The following is a 26,513-nucleotide window of genomic DNA, read 5'->3' on the forward strand; positions in this document are numbered from 1 at the left end:
CACCACCCTTTCATATGTGAGAATATCATGTTTTCACCTCACATGTGAATTGCAGTTTCACACGTGAAAGACTTTCAAATGTTGTGAGGTGTAGTTTCATAGTATCACATGTTGATATTTTGCAATTTCATATTATCATGTGTTGCTTTAACATGTTATCACATTAACTTCCCATAAGATCACATGTTAAACACGTGATCATGTGAAATTCATGTATTTTTTTCCCGTAAGGGTAGTGAGACAAAATGTACTGAGCTCTGCCCCAACACTTTGGTTTCTTTACTGTAGGTCAATATATACAGTGCCTTCAGAACGTATTCACACCCCTTTGTGTTAGAGCCTGAATTTAAAATGGATTACATTGAGATTTTGTGTCACTGATCCACACACAATACCCCATAATTTCAAAGTGGAATTATGTTTTTAGATTTTTTTTACTAATTATTAAAAAATGAAAAGCTGGAATGTCTCGAGTCAATAAGTATTCAACCCCTTTGTTATGGCAAGCCTAAATAAGTTCAGGGGGTAAAAATGTGCTTAACAAGTCCCATAATAAGTTGCATGGACTCATTGTGTGTGCAATAATAGTGTTTAAAACAGAATAATTTGCTATACCAACATTAGACAACTATACCGAAAACCCTCAAATTACTGAAATAAGTCAATTAAATCAATGATGATAGAAAAGTCAGATTAACTGATGACTAAAATAGCAGTACAGATGACACTCTTGCTAAGTGCAGAGATGTATAGAGTATTTTGTGTAGATCACTGACAAAAATAAATGTATTAAATCCCTTTTAATCCCACATTGTAACACTACAGAATGTGGAAAAATGAGTTTTCTTTTATTTAAGCCTTATTTTACCAGGTAGGTTTGACTGAGAACACATTCTCATTTACAGCAACCACCTGGGTAATAGTTACAGTGGATGATTAGGTGGCCGTGATGGTATGAGGGCCAGATTGGGAATTTAACCAGGACACCAGGGTTAACACCCCTACTCTTACAATAAGTGCCATGGGATCTTTACTGACCACAGAGAGTCGGGGCACGTTTTAATGTCCAATCCAAAAGACAGCACCCTACAAGGGGGAATGCCCCCAATCTTTGCACTGGGATGTCTTCTTTTTTTTTTTTTTGACCAGAGGAAACATTGCCTCCTACTGGCTCTCCAACACCACTTTCAGCAGCATCTGGTCATCTTATTTATCCTGAGCAAACCAGAAGGTAGGTAACTAATAATACATAGACTAGATAAACAAATGTATTTGTGTGTGTGTGTGTGTACGCCCACGCGTTTGCGTGTCATGTCACACAATTGAGTGGAACTGTGTGTGTGTGTGTGTCAGGTCCTCCTGGCCAGTCTCCAGGTGATAACACTACCCAGTATGACACCTCCGAGGAAGACCAGGATGAACCCTGAGGACCAGGTGTTCATAGAGGACATCTTCTCCACCTGCACACGTGCCAGCTCAGCAAAACTGTTCATCTGGGTGGAGAGAGAAAGATGGGGGGGGGGGGGGGGGGGGGGGGGGGAGAAGAAAGAGGGGGAAGAAAGAAAGATGAGGAGAAAGGGGGAGAAAATAAAGGGGAGAGAAATAAAATGGAGAGAAAGAAAGAGGGCAGAAAGAAAGAGAAATCAATGACAGTCCAAGTTCCGTTTTCTCTAACAATAGTTAATACCACATCATCTATTTTTATGTAACCTTTATTTAACTAGGGTTGTCAGTTAAGAACAAATTCTTATTTACAATGACGGCCTATCTCGGCCAAACCCGGGCCAATTGTGCAATGCCCTATGGGACTCCCAATCACTGCCGGATGTGATTCAACCTGGATTCGAACCAGGGACTGTAGTGACGCCTCTTGCACTGAGATGCAGTGCATAGACCGCTGCGCCACTACTCTACAACCAATACCAAGTTTATATAGAATATTATATAGAATATTGGCAATTTGGTTTATTTTAATACAAAGGGGAAACACTTGGGGTCAGCCTCTGATGGTATCCATATCTTACCCATCCTCCATGTTTCTGGATCCAATCCAGTAATTTGTTTCTGAAGTACTCCAGAGTCCACTTCAGAATGTCCTTCACTAACTGGGGGATGTGAGCAATCACCACCTAACAGAGACGAAAAGACTGATTTAATACACACACGCTCACACACACTGATTGTACTGCACGTCCAATGATAATAATAATAACAAAGTAACAAGAACACTGTATAACATACCTTGACAGCTATCCTCCCTGCTACGTAAAACAGCACAACAATTCTCTCCCAGGTGATTTGACTGTCCTCAAATACATTTTCTACCAACTTCCAGTAGCTGGTCTTGCTGGTCATTTTCCCCACCATTCCATCTATCGCACTGGAGGTAGGGTAGGAATCAGAGTAGGAATTAGACTACTGACTTAGACCATTGTAAACTAACACACGGAAACACACACATACAGTACCAGTCAAAAGTTTGGTCACACCTACTCATTCAAGGGTTTTTCTTTATTTTTACTATTGTAGAATAATAGTGAAGACATCAAAACTGTGAAATGACACATATGGAATCATGTAGTAACCAGAAAAGTGTTAAGCAAATCAAAATATATTTTATATTTGAGATTCTTCAAACAGCCAACCTTTTCCTTGATGACTGCTTTGCACACTCGTCACATTCTCTCAACCATCTTCATGAGGTAGTCACCTGGAATGCATTTCAATTAATGCCTTCTTAAAAGTTAATTTGTGGAATTTCTTTCCTTCTTAATGCGTTGAGCCAATCAGTTGTGTTGTGACAAGGGGAGGGGTATACAGAAGATAGCCCTACTTGGTATTATGGCAAGAGCAGCTCAAATAATCAAAGAGAAACCACAGTCCATCATTACTTTAAGATATGAAGGTCAGTCAATACGGAACATTTCAAGAACTTTGAAAGTTTCTTCAAGTGCAGTCGCAAAAACCGTCAAGTGCTATGATGAAACTGGCTCTCATGAGGACCGCCACAGGAAAGGAAGACCCAGAGTTACCTCTGCTGCGATAAGTTCGTTAGAGTTACCAGCCTCAGAAATCGCAGCCCAAATAAATGACTTCAAGTAACAGACATAACATCAACTGTTCAGATGAGACTGTGTGAATCAGGCCTTCATGCACAAATTGCTGCAAAGAAACCACTACTAAAGTGGAAATTTGTCCTTTGGGCTGGAGTCGAAATTGGAAAGTTTTGGTTCCAACCGCCGTGTCTGTGAAACGCAGTGTGGGTGAACGGATGATCTCCACATGTGTATTTCCCACCGTAAAGCATGGAGGAGGAGGGGTTATGGTGCGGGGATGCTTTGCTGGTGACACTGTCTGTGATTTATTTCGAATTCAAGGCACACTTAACCAGCATGGCTACCACAGCATTCTGCAGCGATACGCCATCCCATCTGGTTTGCGCTTAGTGGGACTATCATTTGTTTTTCAACAGGACAATGATCCAACACACCTCCAGGCTGTGTAAGGGCTATTTTACCAAGAAGGAGGGTGATGGAGTGCTGCATCAGATGACTTGGCCTCCACAATCACCCGACCTCAACCCAATTGAGATAGTTTGCGATAAGTCGGAACGCAGAGTGAAGGAAAAGCTGCCAACAAGTGCTCAGCATATGTGGGAACTCCTTCAAGACTGTTGGAAAAGCATTCCAGGTGAAGCTGATTGAGAGAATGCCAAGAGTGTGCAAAGCTGTCATCAAGGCAAAGGGTGGCTATTTGAAGAATCTCAAATATTAAATATATTTTGATTTGTATAATACTTATTTGGTTACTACGTGACTCCGTATGTGTTATTTCAAAGTTTTGATATCTTCACTATTATTTTACAATGTAGAAAATAGTAAAAATAAAGAAAAACCCTTGAATGAGTAGGTGTTCTAAAACTTTTGACCGGTAGTGCACTCTATATTCATATTTCTTTACCTACCCAGCAAACCAAAATTGGTTCTGTGAAAGTTCCCAGAACATTTGTTAGGTTGCGGCAAATGTTCTCATAACACAAAAACTGTCCAGTTGTGCTGATGATTATACAGTGTTTGTATAAAACATTTGCCTGATGTTGCAAGAAAGTTCCCAGATCACATTTAGTTTTTGTTATTACATTACCTGGAAATCTAAATGAGAACATTTGGGGAATGTCCTGTTGTGATTATTACAAATATTGTTCACAACATTTTAGTGAATGTTAGGAGAACATTCCAAGGATATTTAATTTAAAACATTTTCTGAAGTAAAAAAGGCTAATGTTAGATAAAGCCCTAACTAGAACTTAATGTGATTCTTAGATAATGTTATGGGAATGTTCCCAGTTTGCTGGGTAGTCTTTGCATCAAATTCATCAATGTGAATTTACATGAATAACAGTTTGAGAAATTGAACAGGTACTGTAAAACACAAAGCAATGGCAACTGACTCGTCCAGCTTCCCGTCCTTCTTGACGGCGTCTCCGATGGTCCGTATCATCATAGCTAGCTGTGACACAATCTTCTGCTCCTGATCACTCTCCACCTCCTGGGTTTCTGTGGAGACCACTACCGGGACGTCTGATGACACCTCATCCAGCTGCTCCTGCATCACTCTGGGGATGAGAGAGCATTCTGGTCCAGAACCACTCCTTCTTAGAGCACATAGCTGGGGAGTGCGGCATGTAGCCAAGCGGTTAGAGCGTTGGACCAGTAACCGAAAGGTTGCTTGATCGAATCCCCGAGCTGACAAGGTAAATATCTATCGTTCTGCCCCTGAACAAGGCAGTTAACCCACTGTTCCTAGGCCGTCATCGTAAATAAGAATTTGTTCTTAACTGACTTGCCTAGTTAAATTAAAAAATTGGCTACTGTGTGTCCAACTTAACTGCTGTTGTCACGACACACAGTGTCTGACGGTTTTCATTTGTTCCTTGCACTTAGCTGATAACGTAGAGAATACATCATATTTTTTCTGTCTGTTTTGTCAATTCCCAACCCCATGGAAAGTGCACACACGCATACACATCCAAGCAAGAGGCTGGAAGCAGCCAGTGGTATTAAGTACTTAAGTAAAAAATACTTTAAAGTACTACTTAAGTAGTTTTTGGGGGTATCTGTACTTTACTATTTATATTTTTGACAACTTTTACTTCAATACATTCCCAAAGAAAATAATGTTATTTTTACTCCAATTCACACACTTTTCAAGAGAACATCCCTGGTTATCTCTACTGCCTCTGATCTGGTGGACTCACTAAACACAAACGCTTTGCTTGTAATATATGTCTGTGTTAGTGTTCCCCTGGCTATCTGTAAAAAAATCATAATAATTGAACACACGAATTGTGCCGTCTGGTTTGCTTAATATAAGGAATTTTTAATTATTTCTATTTTTACTTTGATACTTACAGTTGAAGTCGGAAGTTTATATACACTTAGGTTGGAGTCATTAAAACTCGTTTTCAACCACTCCACAAATTTCTTGTTAACAAACTATAGTTTTGGCAAGTCAGTTAGGATATCTACTTTGTGCATGTCACATGTACATTTTCCAACAATTGTTTACAGACAGATTATTTCACTTATAATTCACTGTATCACAATTCCAGTGGGTCAGAAGTTTACATACACTAAGTTGACTGTGCCCTTAAACAGCTTGGAAAAGTACAGGCTTGGCTTTAGAAGCTTCTGATAGGTTAATTGACATCATTTGAGTCAATTGGAGGTGTACCTGTGGATGTATTTCAAGGCCTACCTTCAAACTCAGTGCCTCTTTGCTTGACATCATGGGAATATCAAAAGAAATCAGCCAAGACATCAGAAAACAAAATTGTAGACCTCCACAAGTCTGGTTCATCCTTTGGAGCAATTTCCAAACGCCTGAAGGTACCACGTTCATCTGTACAAACAATAGTACGCAAGTATAAACACCATGGGACCACGCAACTGTCATACCGCTCAGGAAGGAGACGCGTTCTGTCTCCTAGAGATGAATGTACTTTGGTGCGAAAAGTGCAAATCAATCCCAGAACAGCAGCAAAGGACCTTGGAAGATGCTGGAGAAAACAGGTACAAAAGTATTTATATCCACAGTAAAACGAGTCCTATATCAACATAACCTGAAAGGCCGCTCAGCAAGGAAGAAGCCACCGCTCCAAAACCGCCTAAAAGAAGCCAGACTACGGTTTGCAACTGCACATGGGGACAAAGATTGTACTTTTTGGAGAATGTCCTTTGGTATGATGAAACAAAAATAGAACTGTTTGGCCATAATGACCATCGTTATGTTTGGAGTAAAAAGGGGGAGGCTTGCAAGCTGAAGAACACCATCCCAACCGTGAAGCACGGGGGTGGTAGCATCATGTTGTGGGGGTGCTTTGCTGCAGGAGGGACTGGTGCACTTCACAAAACAGATGGCATCATGAGGCAGGAAAATTATGTGGATATATTGAAGCAACATCTCAAGACATCAGTCAGGAAGTTAAAGCTTGGTCGCAAATGGGTCTTCCAAATGGACAATGACCCCAAGCATACTTCCAAAGTTGTGGCAAAATGGCTCAAGGACAATAAAGTCAAGGTATTGGAGTGGCCATCACAAAGCCCTGACCTCAATCCAATAGAAAACTTGTGGGCAGAACTGAAAAAGTGTGTGCGAGCCAGGAGGCCTACAAACCTGACTCAGTTACACCAGCTGTCAGGAGGAATGGGCCAAAATTCACCCAACTTATTGTGGGAAGCTTGTGGAAGGCTACCTGAAACATTTGACCCAAGTTAAACAATGTAAAGGCAACGCTACCAAATACTAATTGAGTGTATGTAAACGTCTGACCCACTGGGAATGTGATGAAAGAAATAAAAGCTGAAAGTCACTTTAAACTATTATTCTGACATTCTTAAAATAAAGTGGTAATCCTAACTGACCTAAGACAGGGAATTTTTACTAGGAGTAAATGTCAGGAATTGTGAAAAACTGAGTTTAAATGTATTTGGCTGAGGTGTATGTAAACTTCCGACTTCAACTGTAAGTATATTTTAGCAATTCCATTTACTTTGATACTTAAGTACATTTAAAACCAAATACTTTTACTCAAGTAGTATTTTACTGGGTGACTCACTTAGACATGAGTCATTTTCTATTACTGAAGTAGGATAATTGGGTACTTATCCCACCACTAGAAGCAGCACAGGGTCAGCCACAGGTTTACAGCTAGGTGTCGATATGATGCGTCTTTCTATTTTCTATCTGTGAAAGTAAAACTCACCTATTCAGCAGGACCGCTCCTACTCTGTAATCTGTAGAACAAATAAAACATTAACCAAAATCAGCTTAGATCTAATCAACATAAAAAAATATATATATATAAATGTAAAATAGAACAGAATCATGATAGCTTGCAATGACAATGTACTGATAACTTGGTAACGTTGTTGCAGTGATGAGACATTCCACTGGCAAGCTAGCTACCTGATGTCTCTACACACGCCATTGGCAGTCCACACACAGCCAGAACGATAACGTTAGCTAGCTACTATCACTAACTTCAGAAAACTTCAGTATCGCAATTGTAGTTATTCTCTTATAACATAAAACTATTATAGCTCTATTTGACAGACGATGGTTGTGGCTGTTTTATCTCTATTAAGAAAATATTACACTCCTTAGAGATAATATGCAGAATCTACAAGCGCAAGAAATAAGACCACAGACAATAACAAGACCAGACAGCAAAACGAAAGTGGAGAGCAGACGAGAAACGAACGGAGACAATCGGCGCATGCGCATTGTCAACATGGGTCCACACGCTAATGTGTCCGTGTAGAAACTGACTACTGTACACAACATGGTAGCTAGTTGATTTTAGTCCGACTGGTTAAAGCAAAGAAGGCAGCGACGAAGCCAGTAAAGTAGGGGAGAGTTAGTGCGACAGGGCAGAACATTCCTTCTTTATTCAACACGTTGCAGTTCGTCGCGGGGAACTTTTCTTTTGATATCTGAACTCGCAGACCACAGATTTAGCAAAGCTAGCTAGCATTATTTCTGGTTAGCACGCTGACGGATTACAGAGCAAGCAAGCAAGCCAGTGTCTGATATATAGTATTCTTGTTGATCAATACAAGTTACTTCTTGCAACATTGTGTAATGGCTGGCAGCACCTCCAAGACAATACACGATATCTTTCAATCTATGGAGTACGGACCGAGTAGTTCCAGCACAGCTACTGCTCAGGTAAAACCAAAAAAACATGTATTTGCTGCACAAGAGTCGAGATATTGGTTGCATAGGTCTAAGTAGTAGTAAGACGCATACCTTCGAGGTCAATTTACTCGAAATAAAGAACATTTTGTTCGAATTTCACCCATGTAATGACATTTAACTTATCTCTCGTCAAGTTTTACATCATGTTTTAGATAATAGGATTTATGTTAGCTGGCTATTACCATGTGAAGTATATTACGGTAACTAACTCAAAGGCAGTCATGTGAGATATGGTCTTGGGGATCAAGTTGGGTGGGATATTCTGTAGAGAACAGCAGTCTGTCTGACTCTTTCAACAGCTAACCACCTAACAGAAATGTCGTTTTTGCTAGGGTAGCATTGCCTTTAATATGTTTAACTTGGGTCAAACGTTTCGGGTAGTCACAATAAATTGGGTGAATTTTGGCCCATTCCTCCTGACATAGTTGGTGTAACTGAATCAGGTTTGTTGGCTTGCACACGCTTTTTACATTTACATTTGAGTCATTTAGCAGACACTCTTACCCAGAGCGATTTACAGTAGTGAATACATACATTTCATACATTTTTTTTTCTTCCGTACTGGTCCCCCGTGGGAATCGAACCTACAACCCTGGCGTTGTCCTTAAGCCATTTTACCACAACTTTGGAAGTATGCTTGGGGTCATTGTCCATTTGGAAACACCCATTTGCGACCAAGCTTTAACTTCCTGACTGATGTCTTGAGATGTTGCTTCAATAAAGCCACATAATTTTCCTACCTCATGATGCCATCTATTTTGTGAAGTGCACCAGTCCCTCCTGCAGCAAAGCACCCCCACAACATGATGCTGCCACCCCCGTGCTTCACAGTTGGGATGGTGTTGTTCACCTTGCAAGCCTCCCCCCTTTTCCTCCAAACATAACGATGATCATTATGGCCAAACAGTTCTATTTTTCTTTCATCAGACCAGATGACATTTCTCCAAAAACTACGATTTTGTCCCAATGTGCAGTTGCAAACCGTAGTCTGGCTTTTTTATGGCGCTTTTGGAGCAGTGGCTTCTTCCTTGCTGAGCGGCCTTTGATGTTATGTCGATATGGGACTCGTTTTACTGTGGATCTAGATTATTTTGTACCTGTTTTCTCCAGCATCTTCACAAGGTCATTTGCTGTTGTTCTGGGATCGATTTGCACTTTTCGCACCAAAGTATGTTCATCTCTAGGAGACAGAATGCATCTCCTTCCTGAGCGGTATGACGGCTGCGTGGTCTCATGGTGTTTATACTTGCATACTATTGTTTGTACAGATGAACGTGGTACCTTAAGGTGTTTGGAAATTGCTCCCAAGTATGAACCAGACTTGTGGAGGTCTACAATTTTCTTTCTGAGGTCTTGATTTTCCCTTGATGTTAACCAAAGCGGCACTGAGTTTGAAGATATGCCTTGAAATACATCCACTGGTACACCTCCAATTGCCTCAAATGATGTCAATTAGCCTATCAGAAGCTTCTAAAGCCATGATATAATTTTCTGCAATTTTCCAAGCTGTTAAAGGCACAGACAACTTAGTGTATTTGAACTTCTGATCCACTGGAATTGTGATACAGTGAAATGATCTGTCTGTAAACAATTGTTGGACAAATTACTCGTGTCATGCACACAGTAGATGTCCTAACCGACTTGCCAAAACTATAGTTTGTTAACAAGAAATTTGTGGAGTGGTTGAAAAATGAGCTCCAACCTGAGTGTATGTAAACTTCCGACTTCAACTGTATGTATGTATGTATGTAAAAAAAAAAAAAAATCCCCTATCCTCCATTGTATAGCCTACTCTCTCAAACACACTGATGTAAGCTCTATCTTTCCTCAGGCTTGGCTTGAGTCTCAGTCTCGTGCTCTCGGCCTGTTCATCGATGGAAAGTTTGTCCGTTCTGCAGACAGACAGACATGCAATGTGACCGACTCTTCAGGTATAAAGAGAACCTACAGGGGAGCTATCCCCTTAATGTAATATTGTTGTTCTATCTATGTCTCTTGTCCTCCACTGCCCACTGTTTTCTGTTATATTTTAAATGCATCATCAATAAAATACTATTTTGACATGTTTTTCCTCCCACTCCCTCCCTAGGTGGTACTGTGTGTAGTACTGTGTGTGCTGTGGATGAGGATGCATCCCTGTCTGTGTCCTCTGGGGCCAGTGGCTTCAAGGCCTGGAGTGCTGTCCCCTGTCATCTCAGAGCCAAGACCCTACTCAGGTAGCTACGCGCCACCCCTCTACCTCTGTCTAGGGTTCACTGATACGCCCCTTTACCTCTGTCTAGGGTTCACTGATACGCCCCTCTACCTCTGTCTAGGGTTCACAGATACGCCCCTTTACCTCTGTCTAGGGTTCACTGATACGCCCCTTTACCTCTGTCTAGGGTTCACTGATACGCCCCTTTACCTCTGTCTAGGGTTCACTGATACACCCCTTTACCTCTGTCTAGGGTTCACTGATACGCCCCTCTACCTCTGTCTAGGGTTCACTGATACGCCCCTTTACCTCTGTCTAGGGTTCACTGATACGCCCCTTTACCTCTGTCTAGGGTTCACTGATACGCCCCTTTACCTCTGTCTAGGGTTCACTGATACGCCCCTTTACCTCTGTCTAGGGTTCACTGATACGCCCCTTTACCTCTGTCTAGGGTTCACTGATACGCCCCTTTACCTCTGTCTAGGGTTCACTGATACGCCCCTTTACCTCTGTCTAGGGTTCACTGATACGCCCCTTTACCTCTGTCTAGGGTTCACTGATACGCCCCTCTACCTCTGTCTAGGGTTCACTGATACGCCCCTCTACCTCTGTCTAGGGTTCACTGATACGCCCCTCTACCTCTGTCTAGGGTTCACTGATACGCCCCTTTACCTCTGTCTAGGGTTCACTGATACGCCCCTCTACCTCTGTCTAGGGTTCACTGATACGCCCCTCTACCTCTGTCTAGGGTTCACTGATACGCCCCTTTACCTCTGTCTAGGGTTCACTGACACTCCCCTCTACCTCTATCTAGGGTTCACTGACACGCCCCTCTACCTCTGTCTAGGGTTCACTGATACGCCCCTCTACCTCTGTCTAGGGTTCACTGATACGCCCCTTTACCTCTGTCTAGGGTTCACTGATACGCCCCTTTACCTCTGTCTAGGGTTCACTGATACGCCCCTTTACCTCTGTCTAGGGTTCACTGATACGCCCCTTTCCCTCTGTCTAGGGTTCACTGATACGCCCCTTTACCTCTGTCTAGGGTTCACTGATACGCCCCTTTACCTCTGTCTAGGGTTCACTGATACGCCCCTTTACCTCTGTCTAGGGTTCACTGATACGCCCCTTTACCTCTGTCTAGGGTTCACTGATACGCCCCTTTACCTCTGTCTAGGGTTCACTGATACGCCCCTTTACCCCTGTCTAGGGTTCACTGATACGCCCCTTTACCCCTGTCTAGGGTTCACTGATACGCCCCTTTACCCCTGTCTAGGGTTCACTGATACGCCCCTTTACCTCTGTCTAGGGTTCACTGATACGCCCCTTTACCTCTGTCTAGGGTTCACTGATACGCCCCTTTACCTCTGTCTAGGGTTCACTGATACGCCCCTTTACCTCTGTCTAGGGTTCACTGATACGCCCCTTTACCTCTGTCTAGGGTTCACTGATACGCCCCTTTACCTCTGTCTAGGGTTCACTGAGATACACACTAATAATAACTAATGTAAAGTGCTTCTCTCACCCAAGACGCTGAAGAAAATAATAGAAAATAAATGAATAACAATCAGAAACACAGAACATTGTAAGCGGACCACAATCAAAGCTATATACAGGTGTCGTCAGGAGAACAGAATTAACATAGGTCTTTGAAAGCTTTTCTGAACAGCTCTGTCTTTAGCATGTGCCTTAAACGAGGCCAGAGACTCTCCAGCCCTAACAGTGACTGGAATGCTGCACTGAGGTCCAGTACTATGAGGGTGCTGGCAGCCCCAGAGTCGGCATTCATGAGTCGGCATTCATGAGTCGGCATTCATGAGTCGGCATTCATGAGTCGGCATTCATGAGCTGTGTCCAGCTCTGATGCCCAGCTGGAAGGGCTCGAGTAGGTTGTGAGTGGCCAGATGGCGTTGAAGTTGGCTATACACAGCATGTTCGATAAGCTTACTCAGAAATGGCAGGTTGAAGATGGGCCTGTAGTTCTAGAGGTTGTCGGGGTCAGAACCAGGCTTTTTAAGTACTGGTATGTCTGCAGCGAGTTTGAGCTGAGGAGGGACACATCCAGTGGTGAGGAATGTGTTGATGATTTCCGTGAAAGAAAGGCTCCAGAGCAGGTAAACAGGTCTTGACAAGGGAGGTGGTGACAGGGTCAAGTGAGCAAGTGCTGGGCCTCATTTGTTCTAACCAGCTTGGTTACATCAGCTGCGGTGACTGTGGAGAACCTTGACTCAGGGAGCAGAGGACCGGCTAGATCAACCACAGGCGCTGGAGAGGACAGAATGGTGTTGTTGACGTTTTCAATTTTGCTTTGGAAGCACAGGTATTGATTGCACTGTTCTGGGGAGGCTGAGGCCGGAGGAGCTTGCTCCCAGTAGGAGAGGACACCCAATAGCTTCCACTGCCGTTGCTGATCAGTTGGGAGTAGTAGGATGTCTGAGCTTTAAGGCCTGTTTGTAGTCTTTCTGATGTCGCTCTAACATCGGCACGTGTACAGTTAGCGCAGTTTTCTTATACTGCCGTTCTAGATGACGGCCAGTTGCTTTGAGAGAGCGTAAGCTCCTCGTTGTACCGGGGAGAAGATATGGGGGGGGAAATGTTTTCAAAGGAGCAACTTCATCAAGTTTGGAGGCCAAGGCAGTGTTGTATTGAGCCACAGAGTCAGTAACTGGCAGGTTGGAGATGGATTTAGTAAGCTGGGCTGTGTTTGTGTAGTTTTACTCCTAACCCGAATAGAGCGTTTCTTGGGCTGAGTGGGCAGAGGAATAGCTAGGGTGAAGGTGATGAGTTTGTGGTCGGACAGGCCTGGCATAATTCCATCCAGTGTGGCCAGATCCACGCCTCTGATTACAGACCAGCTCTAGTGCAATGGCCTTTGTTGTGGGTGGCAAAGTCCACATGCTGTTGGAGTCCAAAGTTATCCAGAACATCAGCCAGGCCAGTAGAGAGACTGCAGTCAGGGGAGTCGACATGCATGTTGAAATCACCAAACACCAGCATAGCAGGGCACAAGACTTGGCAGTGTTCGTAGCTCAGATAGTTCAGCAAGAAAGTCACAGTTGAGCTTTGAGGCAGATTTTAATTTTTTTAATATAATTATTATTATATACGTTTTTTAAATCAACACAGCCAGTACTGACGCAGATCCGGTGATCTTGAAAACCACGCATTCAAAAGACGAGACAGCCGGTACTGGAGTAGACTTCACAATAGTCAGTCCTGTAGATTTACGGCCAATCCACCGCCCCATCCGGATGTGAGAGGACCGTCCCAGGTCGGTGTAGCCAGTTGCAGCGCATTGGCTGAGGGAAGATATACTCATTGCGCTGATGCCAAGTCTCAATGAGGCAGAAAGTCCAGACCTCTATCAGCGACCACGTCATTCAGCAGTAAAAGCTCTTGTTGTTTATGGATCTTGCGTTTTCAAAAGACCTCAGCTGAATGACTTTGGGAGTTGCCCTGAGGCCCAGTGTCCTTTATCATCCAACTCTGGTGTGCATGTTCTACTGCACTCATTAGGAGTGCACGCAATAGAAGTTTGTTAAAAAGTCTGGTACCGGGTCCCATATTGAAAGAGGCTGTTCTCAAAGCTTCTCACACGGGGGTTGTTTTAATATGTTGCAAAACTTCTGCGGAATCATAATGAGTGTGCTGCCACTTCTGAATGTTTTGGTGCAGACTTCGGTCCTGTCCGTGGTAGATGAGTTGAGATGACGATCTAGCTAGTCTGGTATTTGAATCCAAACAATTAGCTAGTTGATTGGAGAAGTAGCCAAATGTGTAAGCTAATTTAACAATGATAATAAAACCTTTTTAAAATTAGATTCCTGTCTTCTATTCCTGATAAGCTGGGGCGGCAGAGTAGCCTAGTGGTTAGAGCGTTGGACTAGTAACCGAAAGGTTGCAAGTTCGAATCCCCGAGCTGACAAGGTAGTCACTGTTCCTAGGCCGTCATCGTAAATAAGAATTTGTTCTTAACTGACTTGCCTAGTTAAATAAAGGTGAAATAACAACAAGAAGTTGATTAAACAATGCACATTAAAAATGAAGGCAACCATAAACACAAACACTACAGATCACAATTGAATATCTAATATTTATGCCGGGCAAATTCAAGTTAGCATTTTGAGAAATGTTCTGTATTATCTGTATAACGTCTGTCTCTTCGTGTGTACGTGTGCTTGTGTGTGTGTGTGTGTGTGTCAGGTTGGTGAGTGGCCTCCAGAGACACGGTCAGTGTCTGTCAGAGCTGTGTGACCTGGCCCGGTCTCCCAGTTCCCCTTCAGCACTGGTCAGACTGCTGCAGTACTACTCCGGCTGGGCTCAGCTCAGAGACTCACTCATTCCCGACTGGACACCACGCGGTAAGGCCGTGCGCAGTGCGCGCGCGTTTGTAAGGGAATCTTTAATCCGTGTGGACGTAGTGGAGATCTTTCCTTGAGTATTGTACAGCTGTGATTGTGAAGTGTGTTGAATGTACTCTGTGTTTGTGTCTTTCAGGTGTGGTGGTAGTGGTTGTCTCTGACGACTGTTCTCTCTACTCTCTCATGCTGAAAGTCTTGCCTGCACTGGCCATGGGTATGACACACACACACACACACACACACACACACAGTTACAGATCCAGGCTATCTAATCAACACGACCAAAGGTAAATTTCCTAGAAAGTCATGGGGGGGAAAAAAGTATCAAAACGGACCCTGTCACATTCTACCCTGACAAAGATACCCTTCGGGAAGGTAAAGCTTTACTCTACCGTTTTGTGACCTTAACGTTTCTGTTTCCCAGGCAACGCAGTGGTGGCGATCCCTGGCGCGGGGACAGCGCCTCCTGTTCTGTTATTGGCTCAGCTGTTTGTGGAGGCGGGACTTCCTGCGGGGGTGCTGAATGTGGTGACGGGCAACGTTTTGTCACTGGGTTCTAAAGTGTCTCAAAACCCGCACGTCAGCTATGTCACTTACAGTGGCAATAAAAAGGTGGGGGGACACACACACTCAAACCAGTGTGTTAGTCAGTAGGGCTTATGCATCTTTGTTCCTGTATGCGTCTGCTCGTGCATCTTCTTACTAGCACTCATTTCACTGATAACTTCTTTATCGAGGAATGTTTTCACTTGCTGTGACTGTGATATGCTGTCGTTTTATCTGCCCTAGTTGAAACCACTGACTGTAAGTCGCTCCGGATAAGAGGGTCTGCCAAATGACCAGAATTCTCTGTAAATGTAATGGGACTGCAATTAGCTGTGTGACGTGAACGTTTTCCGGTTAGCGCGGCAGTGAATTCGACAGTTGTCCCGTGACAGTCGCGTGTGTGTGTGTGTGTGCTTTCGATTGAACTTCCTCTTCTCTCTCTCTCTCTCACACTAACTAGTAACTTCCCTCCAATCTCTTCTTTCCTGCTTTTTCAGGATGGAGAGATTCTGTGCAGGGCCACAGCAGGCATGGGTGTTCCCGTCTCTCTCTCCCTCTCCCTCGGAGCCACCTGTCCCTTCGTCATCTTTGAGTCTGCCGATATCGACAGTGCCGTGGATGGAGTGATAGAGACCGCCTTTAAGAAGAACAGAGAGGTGACACAGATGGCTTTCTTTTCTCACTCGTTTTTTTTTTTTTTTTTCTAAAGCAAAATCATTGAATGAATCGAGATTCCGGTGAAAGAACAAGATGCAATCCGAACCATGGCCACAGGTGGTCAGTGTTGGTCATACTGTACAATCTGTACCTCTCCCTCGCTCCAAAATCAATAAAATAATTAAAGCCCCCATTTAAAGCCCCCTCTCAATGACTCAGTAGCCCCCCCCCCCCCCATATCTTTATTTTTCTCTTTCTCACCCTCCTCCCTCAGTACCAGTGGATGCTGTGTGTCCAGGAGTCAGTGTTGGACAGTGTTGTAGCCCGTCTGAAGGTTCGGATGGCAGGGATGAAGAGTGTTCCTCTCCTGGCCGAGGGAGACCGAAGGCTGGTGGACGCTGCAGTACAGGAGGCCCAACAGCAGGGGGCCACGGTCAGTCACGATATTTACATTTAACGTTTTAGTCGTTTAGGAGACGCTCTTATCCAGAGTGACTTACATGAGCAATTAGGGTTCAGTGCCTTGTTAAGGGCCCATGTTGACTCCAATGCTTCCCACAGTTGTCAAGTTGGCTGGATGTCCTTTGGGCGCTGGACCTGAAACTGTTGAGCGTGAAAAACCCAGCAGTATTGCAGTTCTTGACACACTCAACCCGGGTTCGCCTGGCACCTACTAACATACCTCGTTTAAAGGCACTCCAATAGTTCATCTCGCCTATTCACCCTCTGAATGGCACACCTACACAATCCATGTCCGAAAGCTGAAAAAATCCTTCTTTAACCTGTCTCTTCCCCTTGATCTACTCTGATTTGAAGTGGATTTAAGAGGTGACATCGATAAGGGATCATAGATTTCAGCTGGATTCGCCTGGTCAGTCTATGTCATGGAAAGCGGAAGTGTTCCTAATGTTTTGTCCACTCAGTGTACAAACTATAACCTGTGAAAGTAACCGCCCGTTACGCTTTACTTCTGGGTCATGTCCCCTCATGTTTTTATGGGCTTGACGATTACAGTATATCAGAAAATGTGTGAAACCGGGGGCATTTTAGATACACAATTATATTAGTGTTCTTGGAGAAACATACTACTTTAAATGCCTTTTTATGACATATTTGACTTGAAGACCATTCAAAAAGCCTACAAAAGTGAAACTACAAGGCTACTTCCTGGTAAATGACGTGTCACTTTCATAGCGTGCAGCCTTAGTATAGGTGGGGGACATCAGTCACTCAATATCAATTAGGCCATAGGAGGGCCAAATTTTGTACAAGTATTTTGAACAAGCACTGCAGTGAGCAAAATAGTCATAACATTTCAAGAAGACCTGAAGGCAGTAAATCCAATGCAAGTTCCAAATACTGCAACTCGAAATTGCATCTTGGACTATTTCATCTTGCTTTTTGTCATTTGCATTTTCTTTGTTTGTACCATCATTTTGTTAGATATGGTGTTGAGCACAATGAATAAAAATTACCTTTAAAAATAAAATAAATGGTCACCTAATTGTGTTTTGCTTGTATCAGCTGATCCAGCCGTGTCCCCCGCCCTCCTCCGGTGCTGCCTATCCCCCCACGGTGCTGTGTGGAGTAGCCCCCTCCTGCTCCTGTGTGGTGACCCCATCGCCCGGCCCTCTGTTACCCCTCCTCTCCTTCAGGAGCCACGGGGAGGGCGTCACTCTGGGTAAGGAGGACCACACCATACTGTCTCTATGACCACACCAACCACTAATGAAACACTCATCTATCCATCTGTTTTATCTGTCTTGACAGGGAACCACAGCCCTCACGGCCAGGCTGCCTCTCTCTGGACTGAAGACCTAACTCTGGCCCTGGAGGCTGCCAAGAGGTACAGGACACACAAATGCACCCATACTTACACACACACACACACACTATCTTGGTCTCTCAATATTAATCTCAAGTCACCATGGCTGAAAACATTTAAGTGTGGTGTGTCCTCTCTGCGTTAGATGTATAATTCCTATCACCCAGAAGCCACCTGACAAATAATGGACTATGAGATATAACACATACACACCTTATTAACCCTTCCTCGAACCTCTCTCCCCAGCCTGTCTGTGGGTGCAGTGTGGGTAAACTCCCACTCTGTGATGGACCCTTCCCTGCCTATCTCTGGCCACAAGGAGAGTGGCAACTGCATCGACGGAGGGAAGGAGGTATGGACAATAGCCATGTTCTGTCCCTGTCCAGAGGGAATTTTGTTGATAATGCTTGTAATTATCCAATCTTTTCTGATATTCACACATGCCTTCTAGAGTGTCGGGCTATAGGTTGCTTGTAGACAGTGTGCCTTTATGTCTGAGTGTCTCCTAAATAACTCTTTCCTTCTCTTTTCCAGGGTCTGTTCCAATTCCTCCGCCCTTCCTCCTCTCCTCCTCTAACCCGCTCCTCTCCAGCCTCTGTTGATTACCCCAAGTTCGGAACGGCGGCATCATCGGCCATCATTCCAGAGGGATCTAATTCATCCAGGTGTGTGTGTCTTCCTTGACTTCTTTTAAAGTTGCTTTTGTACTTATTCAGTCACTTGTAATGTTCTTAATTCCCTCTTTCCCTCCCTCCTGTTTCTCTCTCCTTCAGTACCCCTCGTTCCTATCTGCAGTATGTGGGCGGGAAGCTGTGTAAGTCTGAGTCTGGCAGCAGTGTGTGTGTCCTGGCACCAGGGGGAACTGTCCTCGCCTACTGTCCTGACGGGGGGAGGAAAGACGTTCGCAATGCCGTGGAGGCGGCCATTAAGGTCCAACCTGGGTAAGCTCTGCTCTAGGCTGGATTTTTAATCGACGAAACGTCACCGACACAGTGTCATCAGGGCCATATGGTACTGTGGCAGTATGGAGGTGTGTTTGACCCCTGTATACTGACAAATCGGGGACATATTGGGGTCTCTGATTCAGAGGGGTTGGGTTAAATGAGGAAGACATATTTCGGGTGAATGCGTTCAGTTGTGCAACTCACTTAGGTGTCCCCCTTTTCCCTTTAACTCTGGCAAGCACCACATTCTCTTTGCAGAGCCCTCTGCGGTGTGGTGAAGGCGGTTACAGAGTACGTTTAGTGGAGCATTAATCTTACTCTGGGCTCTATACAGTATGGACTATCACATATATATGCCTTCTCTCATCTCTCCTTTGAAATGACTGGCATGAAAGGAGTTTGAAAAGAAAATGCATTTGAGTCTGTGTGTGATTTACACTGAGTATACCAAACATTAGGAACACCTTCCTAATATTGAGTTGCATCCCCTATTACCCTCAGAATACCCTCAATTTGTCATGGCATGGACTCTACAAGGTGTCAAGTGTTCCACAGGGATGCTGGCCCATGTTGACTCCACTTCCCACAGTTGTGTCAAGTTGGCTGGATGTCTTTTGGGTAGTGGGCCATTCTTGACACACACGGGGAAACTGTTGAGCGTGAAAAACCCTGCAGCGTTGCAGTTCTTGACACAAACCGGTGCGCCTGGCACCTACTACCATACCCTGTTCAAAGGCACTTATATATTTTTTGTCTTGCCCATTCACCCTCTGAATGGCACACATACACAATCCATGTCTCAATTGTCTCAAGACTTAAAAATCCTTCTTTAACCCGTCTGCTCCTTCATCTACACTGATTGAAGTGGATTTAACAAGTGACATCAATAAAGGATCATATCTTTCAGCTGGATTTACCTGGTCAGTCTGTGTCATGGAAAGAGCAGGTGTTAATAATGTTGTGTGTGCTGTGTATATTTTATCTCGCTCTCCTGACAGTTGGATGAAGAAGAGCCCTGTGGCCAGAGCTCAGTGCCTCTTCTCTCTGGCTGAGACCTTGGAGCTGATGAGACGGGACATGGCCGCGTCACTCCACTCCCAGACAGGCCTCTCATTGGAGAAGGCGGACATGGAGGTGGAGCTGAGCATCGCTCAGCTCTGTGATTGGGCTGCCCGCTGTGATAAAGAAAGGGGCGGAGTTCCGGTGAGACTTTATGTATTCTGTCCTAATAGTAGCTACTTCTGTATAATACTAGTGGCTGTTTGTGTTCAACACTTACTCACGCACCCCCAACGCTCTGGCTGGCACACAGGCCACCAACAAAGCCTCTCCACTTCAGGAGGTCATACTGTAGATAGTGTCTCTTCTCTAACCTCCTTTTTTCTAGTCCGTCCCACAGTCCGGTTCGGCTCTGTCCATCCCCGAAGCTCTAGGAGTGGTGGGTGTGGTTCTCCCTGACTCCTCCCCCCTCCTCTCTATGGTCTCCCTGCTGGCAGCTGCTGTTGCCATGGGCAATGCTGTCGTCATGGTGCCCAGTCCAAAGTACCCCCTGCCTGCTCTAGAGTTCATCCAGGTGAGTTCTGTCCTGCCCCCTGACATTTTGATTCAACTGTGTACTTGTGTGCACACGCTTGCTTGTGTATGTTGTTGCGTGTGTGTGCATGTATTTTCGGCCAAACACACCTGTTCCCTGTCTCTCTAGGTTCTCCAGTCCTCAGATCTTCCAGGAGGCGTGGTCAGCATTATAACTGGTGGCAGAGATCAGCTGACCCAGGCTCTAGCCAATCACAGTGTCATCAAGGCCATATGGTACTGGGGGAGTATGGAGGTGTGTTTGACCCCTGTATACTCACACAACAACAAATAGCACTTAATTGCATTCCAGTAGAGTATATAAATGAGCTGTGTAATCTCTCTCACACACACACACACACACACACACACAGGGTTGCCAGTTCCTACAGCACACGTGTGCCAGCCCTCTGAAGAGCCTGTGGCTTCACTGCCAGGAGGAGGATGGAGGGAGAGACTGGGCCCAGCCTCATGCCTCACTCCAGGAAGAGATGTGGAGACAGGCCGTCCAGTGGAAGAGTGTCTGGATACCCACTGCTTAGAGAGAGAGAGAGAGAGGGGGGGGGGGAAGAGGGAGGGAAAGAGACAAATAGGTGAGAGAGAAAGAGGCCGGGGGAGACAGATGGGAGACAGTAGAGTGAGAGATTTAACTATATTAAAACAAGAACATTTTATTTGAAGTGAAGGGGGCAGGGGGTTGTAAGGGTCATTCTTAGTCGCATTCTGGGAACGATTTTATGTAACGCACTTGACTATGAAACCTTCTAGGATGTTCCAGTGGTTTCCTCCCATCAGAGGACTGTATGCCGACGACTCGGTGGTAAATAACACCAGGTACATAGAAGTCAGTTATAACATCTCTCTACTTCCAGCGCTCCTATGCCCGATCTGATGCCTTAATAGCACTGGCGGTGATGCATTCTCTACAGGAAGCCAGCTTTAGTCAGCCAACAATGCCTTCATAATTTTGCCTTACTGTATGTTATCAATAAGGGGCTTAGATTGAGGAAGAAAAAAAAAGTTGACTTCTATCCCCCATGAGAAGTTAGTAGAACTGTACCAATTTTTAGACTATTAGTACCGTATTATGTTAAACTGTAGTAGTGTTCCAAACACAAAAGTAGACATTCCTTTTGTGGGGATCTTCAATCGTGCCAGATATGCTGAAACAGTAGGCCTAGCCTGAGCAGTCTTCACGTTTTAGTCTTAATGTCCAGTTAGACATTTGGAAATATATATGATAAAAACATTCTAAATAATGTAGTTCTGATGTTCAAAAGCCATAATAAAAAGATAATCACCTCATGAAATATCTTGTGCTCTCTTTTTAAGGAGTAGGCCATCTTAGTCCATGAGGGCTGGTCATGAGATTGCTTTTTCAGGAAGTGATTGTATGACTGGCGTGTGTGTAAGGTCATGAAGATGTTTTTTTTTTACCTCAATTGTATACCATGATGAATTGAACTGTTTATAAATTCGTTCCCCACTGTAAAGCGGCAGGCAGCTGGTTTTCTGTGGCTTTACATTACACAGTGCTACTCTATTTTCTTTAGGTGTGTAAAAACGGTTGGTCGCTAAATCCGGCACGACCTAGGACCATGTAAAAACAGCTAGCTGGAGTTTGTCTGCGCCCTCAGCTGCTATGTATTTAATGCTGAGGCTACATACGGGCACTCTAGTCTGGTGGCATTGTCTCACATTTCATTATTGTGCTGATAGTGCATCCTTTACGGTTATAATTGTATTATACAAGGGCAGTGACTTTCCCACGTTGTGGCCATTTCCAGGTCCAGTGCTTTATCATAGCCTTATAGCCTTATGGCTAATGCTAGCTTCAGGCTCTACCTGAGCCTGCTTTATTATACTTAACAAAAATATAAATGCAGCATGCAACAATTTTAAAAGATTTTACTGAGTTGGTTTGGATAAGGAAATCAGTCAATCGAAATAAATTAAGCCCTAATCTATGGATTTCACATGACTTGGCAGGGGTGCAGCCTGGGAGGGCATAGGCCCACCCACTGGGGAGCCAGGCTCAGCCAATCAGAAATATTTTTTCCCCACACGGGCTTTATTACATACCCAAATACTCAGCACACCCCTCTATAGTTGCCTTGTACACTGAGTATACCAAACATTAGGAACACCTTCCTACTATTGAGTCGCATCCCCTATTGCTCTCAGATCAGCCTGAATTCGTTGAGGCATGGACTCTAAAAGGTATCGAAAGCATTCCATAGGGGTGCTGGCCCATGTTAACTCCAATGCTTCCCACGGTTGTGTCCAGTTGGCTGGATGTCCTTTGGGTGCTGCACCATTCTTAATGCACACGGGAAACTGTTGAGCGTGAAAAACCCTGCAGCATTGCAGTTCTTGACACACTCAAACCGGTGCACCTGGCACCTACTACCATACCCTGTTCAAAGGCACTTTAATCTGTCTTGCCCATTCACCCTCTGAATGGCACATACACCACCCGTGTCTCAAATGTGTCAAGGCTTAAAAATCCTTCTTTAACCTGTCACCTCCCTTTCATCTACACTGATTCAAGTGGCTCTAACAAGTGACATCAATAATGGATCATAGCATTCACCTGGTCAGTCTGTCATGGAAAGAGCAGGTGTTCCTGATGTTTTGTACACTGTGTATAGTCTTGTGTTTGTGTACGATTTGCATGTATCTCTTTCCTCCTAGAAGCCACACACCCATCTGAATATGTACCAAGTGAACAGGGGTGCATTAAGACCCACGCAGTATACGAAACAATAACAACACCTGCTCTTTCCATGACCGACTGACCAGGTGAATCCAGGTGAAAGCTATGATCCCTTATTGATGTCACTCGTTAAATCCACTTCAAATCAGTGTAGATCAGGCTTCCCCATCCCTGTTCCTGGAGAGCTACTCCTGTAGGTTTTCACACCAGGAACAGGAATGGAGACCTCTGGTGTAGATGAAGGGGATGAGACCATTCAGAGGGTGAATGGGCAAGGGGTATGGTAGTAGATGCCAGGCGCACCTGTCTGTGTCAAGAATTGCAACTCTTGAGTTTCACGCTCAACAGTTTCCCATGTGTTTCAAGAATGGTCCACCACCAAAAGGACAACAGCGGGAGGCATTGAAGTCAACATGGGCCAGCATCCCTGTGGAACGCTTTTGACAACTTGTGGAGTCCATGCCCCGGTGAATTGAGGCTGTTCTGAGAGCAAGGGGGTTGCAACGCAATATTAGGAAGGTGTTCCTAATATTTGGTACACTCGGTGTATGTGTGTCTTTGATTAGAAATTATTTCCCTACTGTAAAGCGCCACGCAGCTACTGGCCTTCTGTGGATTACACCACGCAATGCTACTCAGTTCCTCATTTGAATGTGGGCTCAATTCCTCATTTTGTGCTTAAACCCTGTGCTGCCAATTACGCTTTTGGTTGGTCCTGAGGCAGAAGTTTGTGATGGGGGGGGGGAAAAGTTGAACAAGGCTTATAAAAGAGAACAGATGCGCAATACGTCTTCACTCTTTTCCCTTTTGTGACGGTGATGTGGAAATATGGCCAACAATGTCCTCATCACCTAATTTTTATATAGTATTCTGTAACGAATATAATAATATTGTATAGTGGCCTATTCCTCTCGAGGCATGTAAAAACTGTTGGGTGCTACATCTGGTAAGACCATGTAAAAACGGCTTGCTGGAGCTCATCTGAACCGTTGGCTTCTGAGCCCTCATCCTCTATGTACTTAATGCTGAGGCTACGTACAGACACCCTAGTCTGATGGCCGTCTCATTTAATTTTTATGCTGATAGTGCATCATTTAACTGTCAGTATTGTACGCTACAAGGGCAGTGCCTTTCCCACATTGTGGTCATTTCCAGGCCTAATGCTTTATTATAGCATTAGCCATGTCAGGTATGCTATAAGGCTATCTTCAGCCTCTATCTGGACCTGCTTACTGTTCAGCCATCCGTGTTCATTGACATGTGATTCAGGCACTGCAATCATGCATGTTTAGCTTTTGGGCTCTTCAATCAGATTAGCTTTAGCTGACATTCGCATAGCGGTTGTTTTGGCGGCGTCAGAGGTGGAATTGCGTTGGTGGAACTGGCATTATAACTAAAGTGGACATTGCCATTGACCACACGGAGTCGCATTAACAGAAATCCCATGCAGCCTTGTTCGCCACAATGAAACCCGGGGAGGAGACTGTGGATCAGTTTTCGTCCGTTAGTATGTTAGGTCACGCGATATTAGACCGCACTGGCCAATTTTGACGAAACTTGTGTGAATGATGCGTCTTGCAATAGTCTGACATTTACAAAATTACACAGATTGGCCACATGTTGGCGCTATAACAAGAGATTGAAAATGTCAAAGGTCATGTCCATCACCTCATTTGACCTAAAGTCATGAAATTTGGTACACACATCAATCTCCTCAAAAGGAACAAATTTGCCTCGGTGACCCATAAGGTCCACCCTGATGGATTGTCTGCCATTTTGAATTTGATAAACACTTAAAATGCTACTCTTCTGGCACCGAAGGACCGATCTGCACAAAACTTGGACAAAGGTCTCTTAACGCAATATTTCCAAATACCTAAAACAACATAGATGCTACTGGCCAATAAACATTCACGAGGGCGTGGTCTGGCACATAAATCATTCAAGGATATTCATATTATAACAACATTTGGTGCACATTGTCATGACTGGCCTGTGAGGATCATCTCTACAGAGATATCTCCCCATCCCGCAGAGGAGGAGAGGTATGGAGGTTGGAGGGGTTTTATGACCTCACGCCCATTGTAAACTAAGGCAGCAGACCAACTCCTTTCTGGTCTCTAATGCAAGAGATCGGAATGTCCTTGTGCCTTAGGGAGAATCTACTGCCCAAAACTACAGAACATCAAATAAATGGACTTTGGGACAATATATTTCATCATCCGAATGGGTGGGAATAATGATGGATGGCATATGAAAATTAATGTCTATTTTATGGTGTTAATAAAAGTTAGAGGACGTTATAATGAAAACATTGTAACTTGAAGATTTCATAATGTGTATACGTTTACATCCTTCACATTGTGTAGAAAATATCCAGATAAAAGAGTGTTTTTGTGACGATGAGGCTGTGATTTTAGTTGTCTAACGAGATCATAGTAAATTGTCATACCTTGCCTCGTAACTAGCTACGCCCCAGGGAACCCAGAGAGTGTGTCATAAATATGGAAACGCCTCCTTTCTACCCTAGGGTATAAAACAGAGTGAAGAATTTACATTTCAGACTAAAACGGACCACAGCTGCAGCGTGATCTAAGATAGTCGCGACCCCAAATGCAACACGAGGTTGAAGACAAAGAAAACCTCTGAACAATCAAGGCTATGGTGGAGTAGCTATTCCAAGTACTGTATCTAGGAAGGTGAATTTAAGCAGGACAGTCCGGCTATTCTCTTCAAATCATCGGTTGTCTACACGGCTTCCATCCCCACACCGGGATAATCGACACGGCTGATTAGCCGTCCTCAGAAGATCCCATCTCACAGAACGAGTGCAAGGAAACAGACAACTAAGAGAAAGGACATTGTGACATCTTGTGGACAATCAGAGACTTACACCTGATAACAAAAGAGACCGCCATCCAAAGAACAGGCATCTGTCGAACCTCTCCCACTAAGTAGAACTCGGCCCACCAAAGCCTGGGCCCAACCGTGATGCCCAACGGAGACCTTCAATATATGCAGTTCGGGGCAAGGAATTAGGGCTAAACTAAGCATAGTTTACAACACTTGGATATATTTGCTTTACTCTCTTTCTCATCTCCATCTTGTGTAATACGCCTCATATTGTGTTGGTCCGCTAGGGTCCTGTTGTCATTGTATTAAGTTCTAATCAATAGCCTAGACTGTGTGTGTAACTTATGTTATCTTTTAGTGTGTTAGTAAATAAATAAATCAACTCAATTTGTGTGGTACGGAATGATTAGTGAAACCTGGGTTTGTGCAGATTTAACGGATTATGCAACGTTCAGAATGAGACTGATATGAGGAAATGATTGACTGCTATGATAGAGATTCTGATCTATTCTTGAGTTCATTTGGGAAACGGTAACTCATTAAACCAACTTTTCCTGTGGTGCCCCAGGTTACTAATGAGTTAATT

At 44.2% G+C, this 26,513-nt stretch overlaps 2 protein-coding genes across 2 annotated transcripts; one reads left to right on the forward strand and one right to left on the reverse strand.

Moving 5' to 3' along the window:
* Positions 1–851: 851 nt before the first annotated feature.
* On the reverse strand, positions 852–7,746 carry baxb (BCL2 associated X, apoptosis regulator b). Its single transcript, XM_029727160.1, has 6 exons — positions 7,468–7,746; positions 7,265–7,295; positions 4,451–4,615; positions 2,242–2,380; positions 2,025–2,129; positions 852–1,493 (listed from the first exon to the last, which is right to left on the reverse strand). The coding sequence occupies exons 1-6, from the start codon at positions 7,487–7,489 to the stop codon at positions 1,350–1,352; spliced, it is 606 nt and encodes a 201-aa protein (XP_029583020.1). The 5' UTR covers positions 7,490–7,746; the 3' UTR covers positions 852–1,349.
* A 69-nt stretch (positions 7,747–7,815) lies between these two features.
* Positions 7,816–21,668, forward strand: aldh16a1 (aldehyde dehydrogenase 16 family, member A1). The gene is made up of 17 exons (XM_029727159.1): positions 7,816–8,229; positions 10,091–10,190; positions 10,349–10,475; positions 14,657–14,814; positions 14,951–15,028; positions 15,239–15,426; positions 15,858–16,016; positions 16,292–16,450; positions 17,542–17,698; positions 17,788–17,863; positions 18,089–18,194; positions 18,377–18,507; positions 18,616–18,783; positions 19,785–19,989; positions 20,174–20,359; positions 20,489–20,614; positions 20,733–21,668. Exons 1-17 carry the CDS (start codon positions 8,143–8,145, stop codon positions 20,898–20,900), a joined length of 2,379 nt encoding a protein of 792 aa, XP_029583019.1. The 5' UTR covers positions 7,816–8,142; the 3' UTR covers positions 20,901–21,668.
* The last annotated feature ends 4,845 nt before the right edge of the window (positions 21,669–26,513 follow it).

The sequence above is a fragment of the Salmo trutta genome, chromosome 32 (genome assembly GCF_901001165.1).
Source record: "Salmo trutta chromosome 32, fSalTru1.1, whole genome shotgun sequence".
Taxonomy (NCBI): Eukaryota; Metazoa; Chordata; class Actinopteri; order Salmoniformes; family Salmonidae; genus Salmo; species Salmo trutta.

Bases quoted from the DNA above. Each gene is read 5' to 3' on its own strand.
- baxb (XM_029727160.1), bottom strand. From the start codon at position 7,489: ATGGCGTGTGTAGAGACATCAG. The intron at 2,381-4,450 runs GTCAGTTGCCAT...CCCTACCTCCAG, and splicing joins AAGGACGGGAAGCTGGACGA to TGCGATAGATGGAATGGTGG. The intron at 1,494-2,024 runs GTAAGATATGGA...CTCTCCACCCAG, and splicing joins TCCAGAAACATGGAGGATGG to ATGAACAGTTTTGCTGAGCT.
- aldh16a1 (XM_029727159.1), top strand. From the start codon at position 8,143: ATGGCTGGCAGCACCTCCAAGACAATACACGATATCTTTCAATCTATG. The intron at 19,990-20,173 runs GTGAGACTTTAT...CCTTTTTTCTAG, and splicing joins AAGAAAGGGGCGGAGTTCCG to TCCGTCCCACAGTCCGGTTC. The intron at 20,360-20,488 runs GTGAGTTCTGTC...CTGTCTCTCTAG, and splicing joins CTGCTCTAGAGTTCATCCAG to GTTCTCCAGTCCTCAGATCT.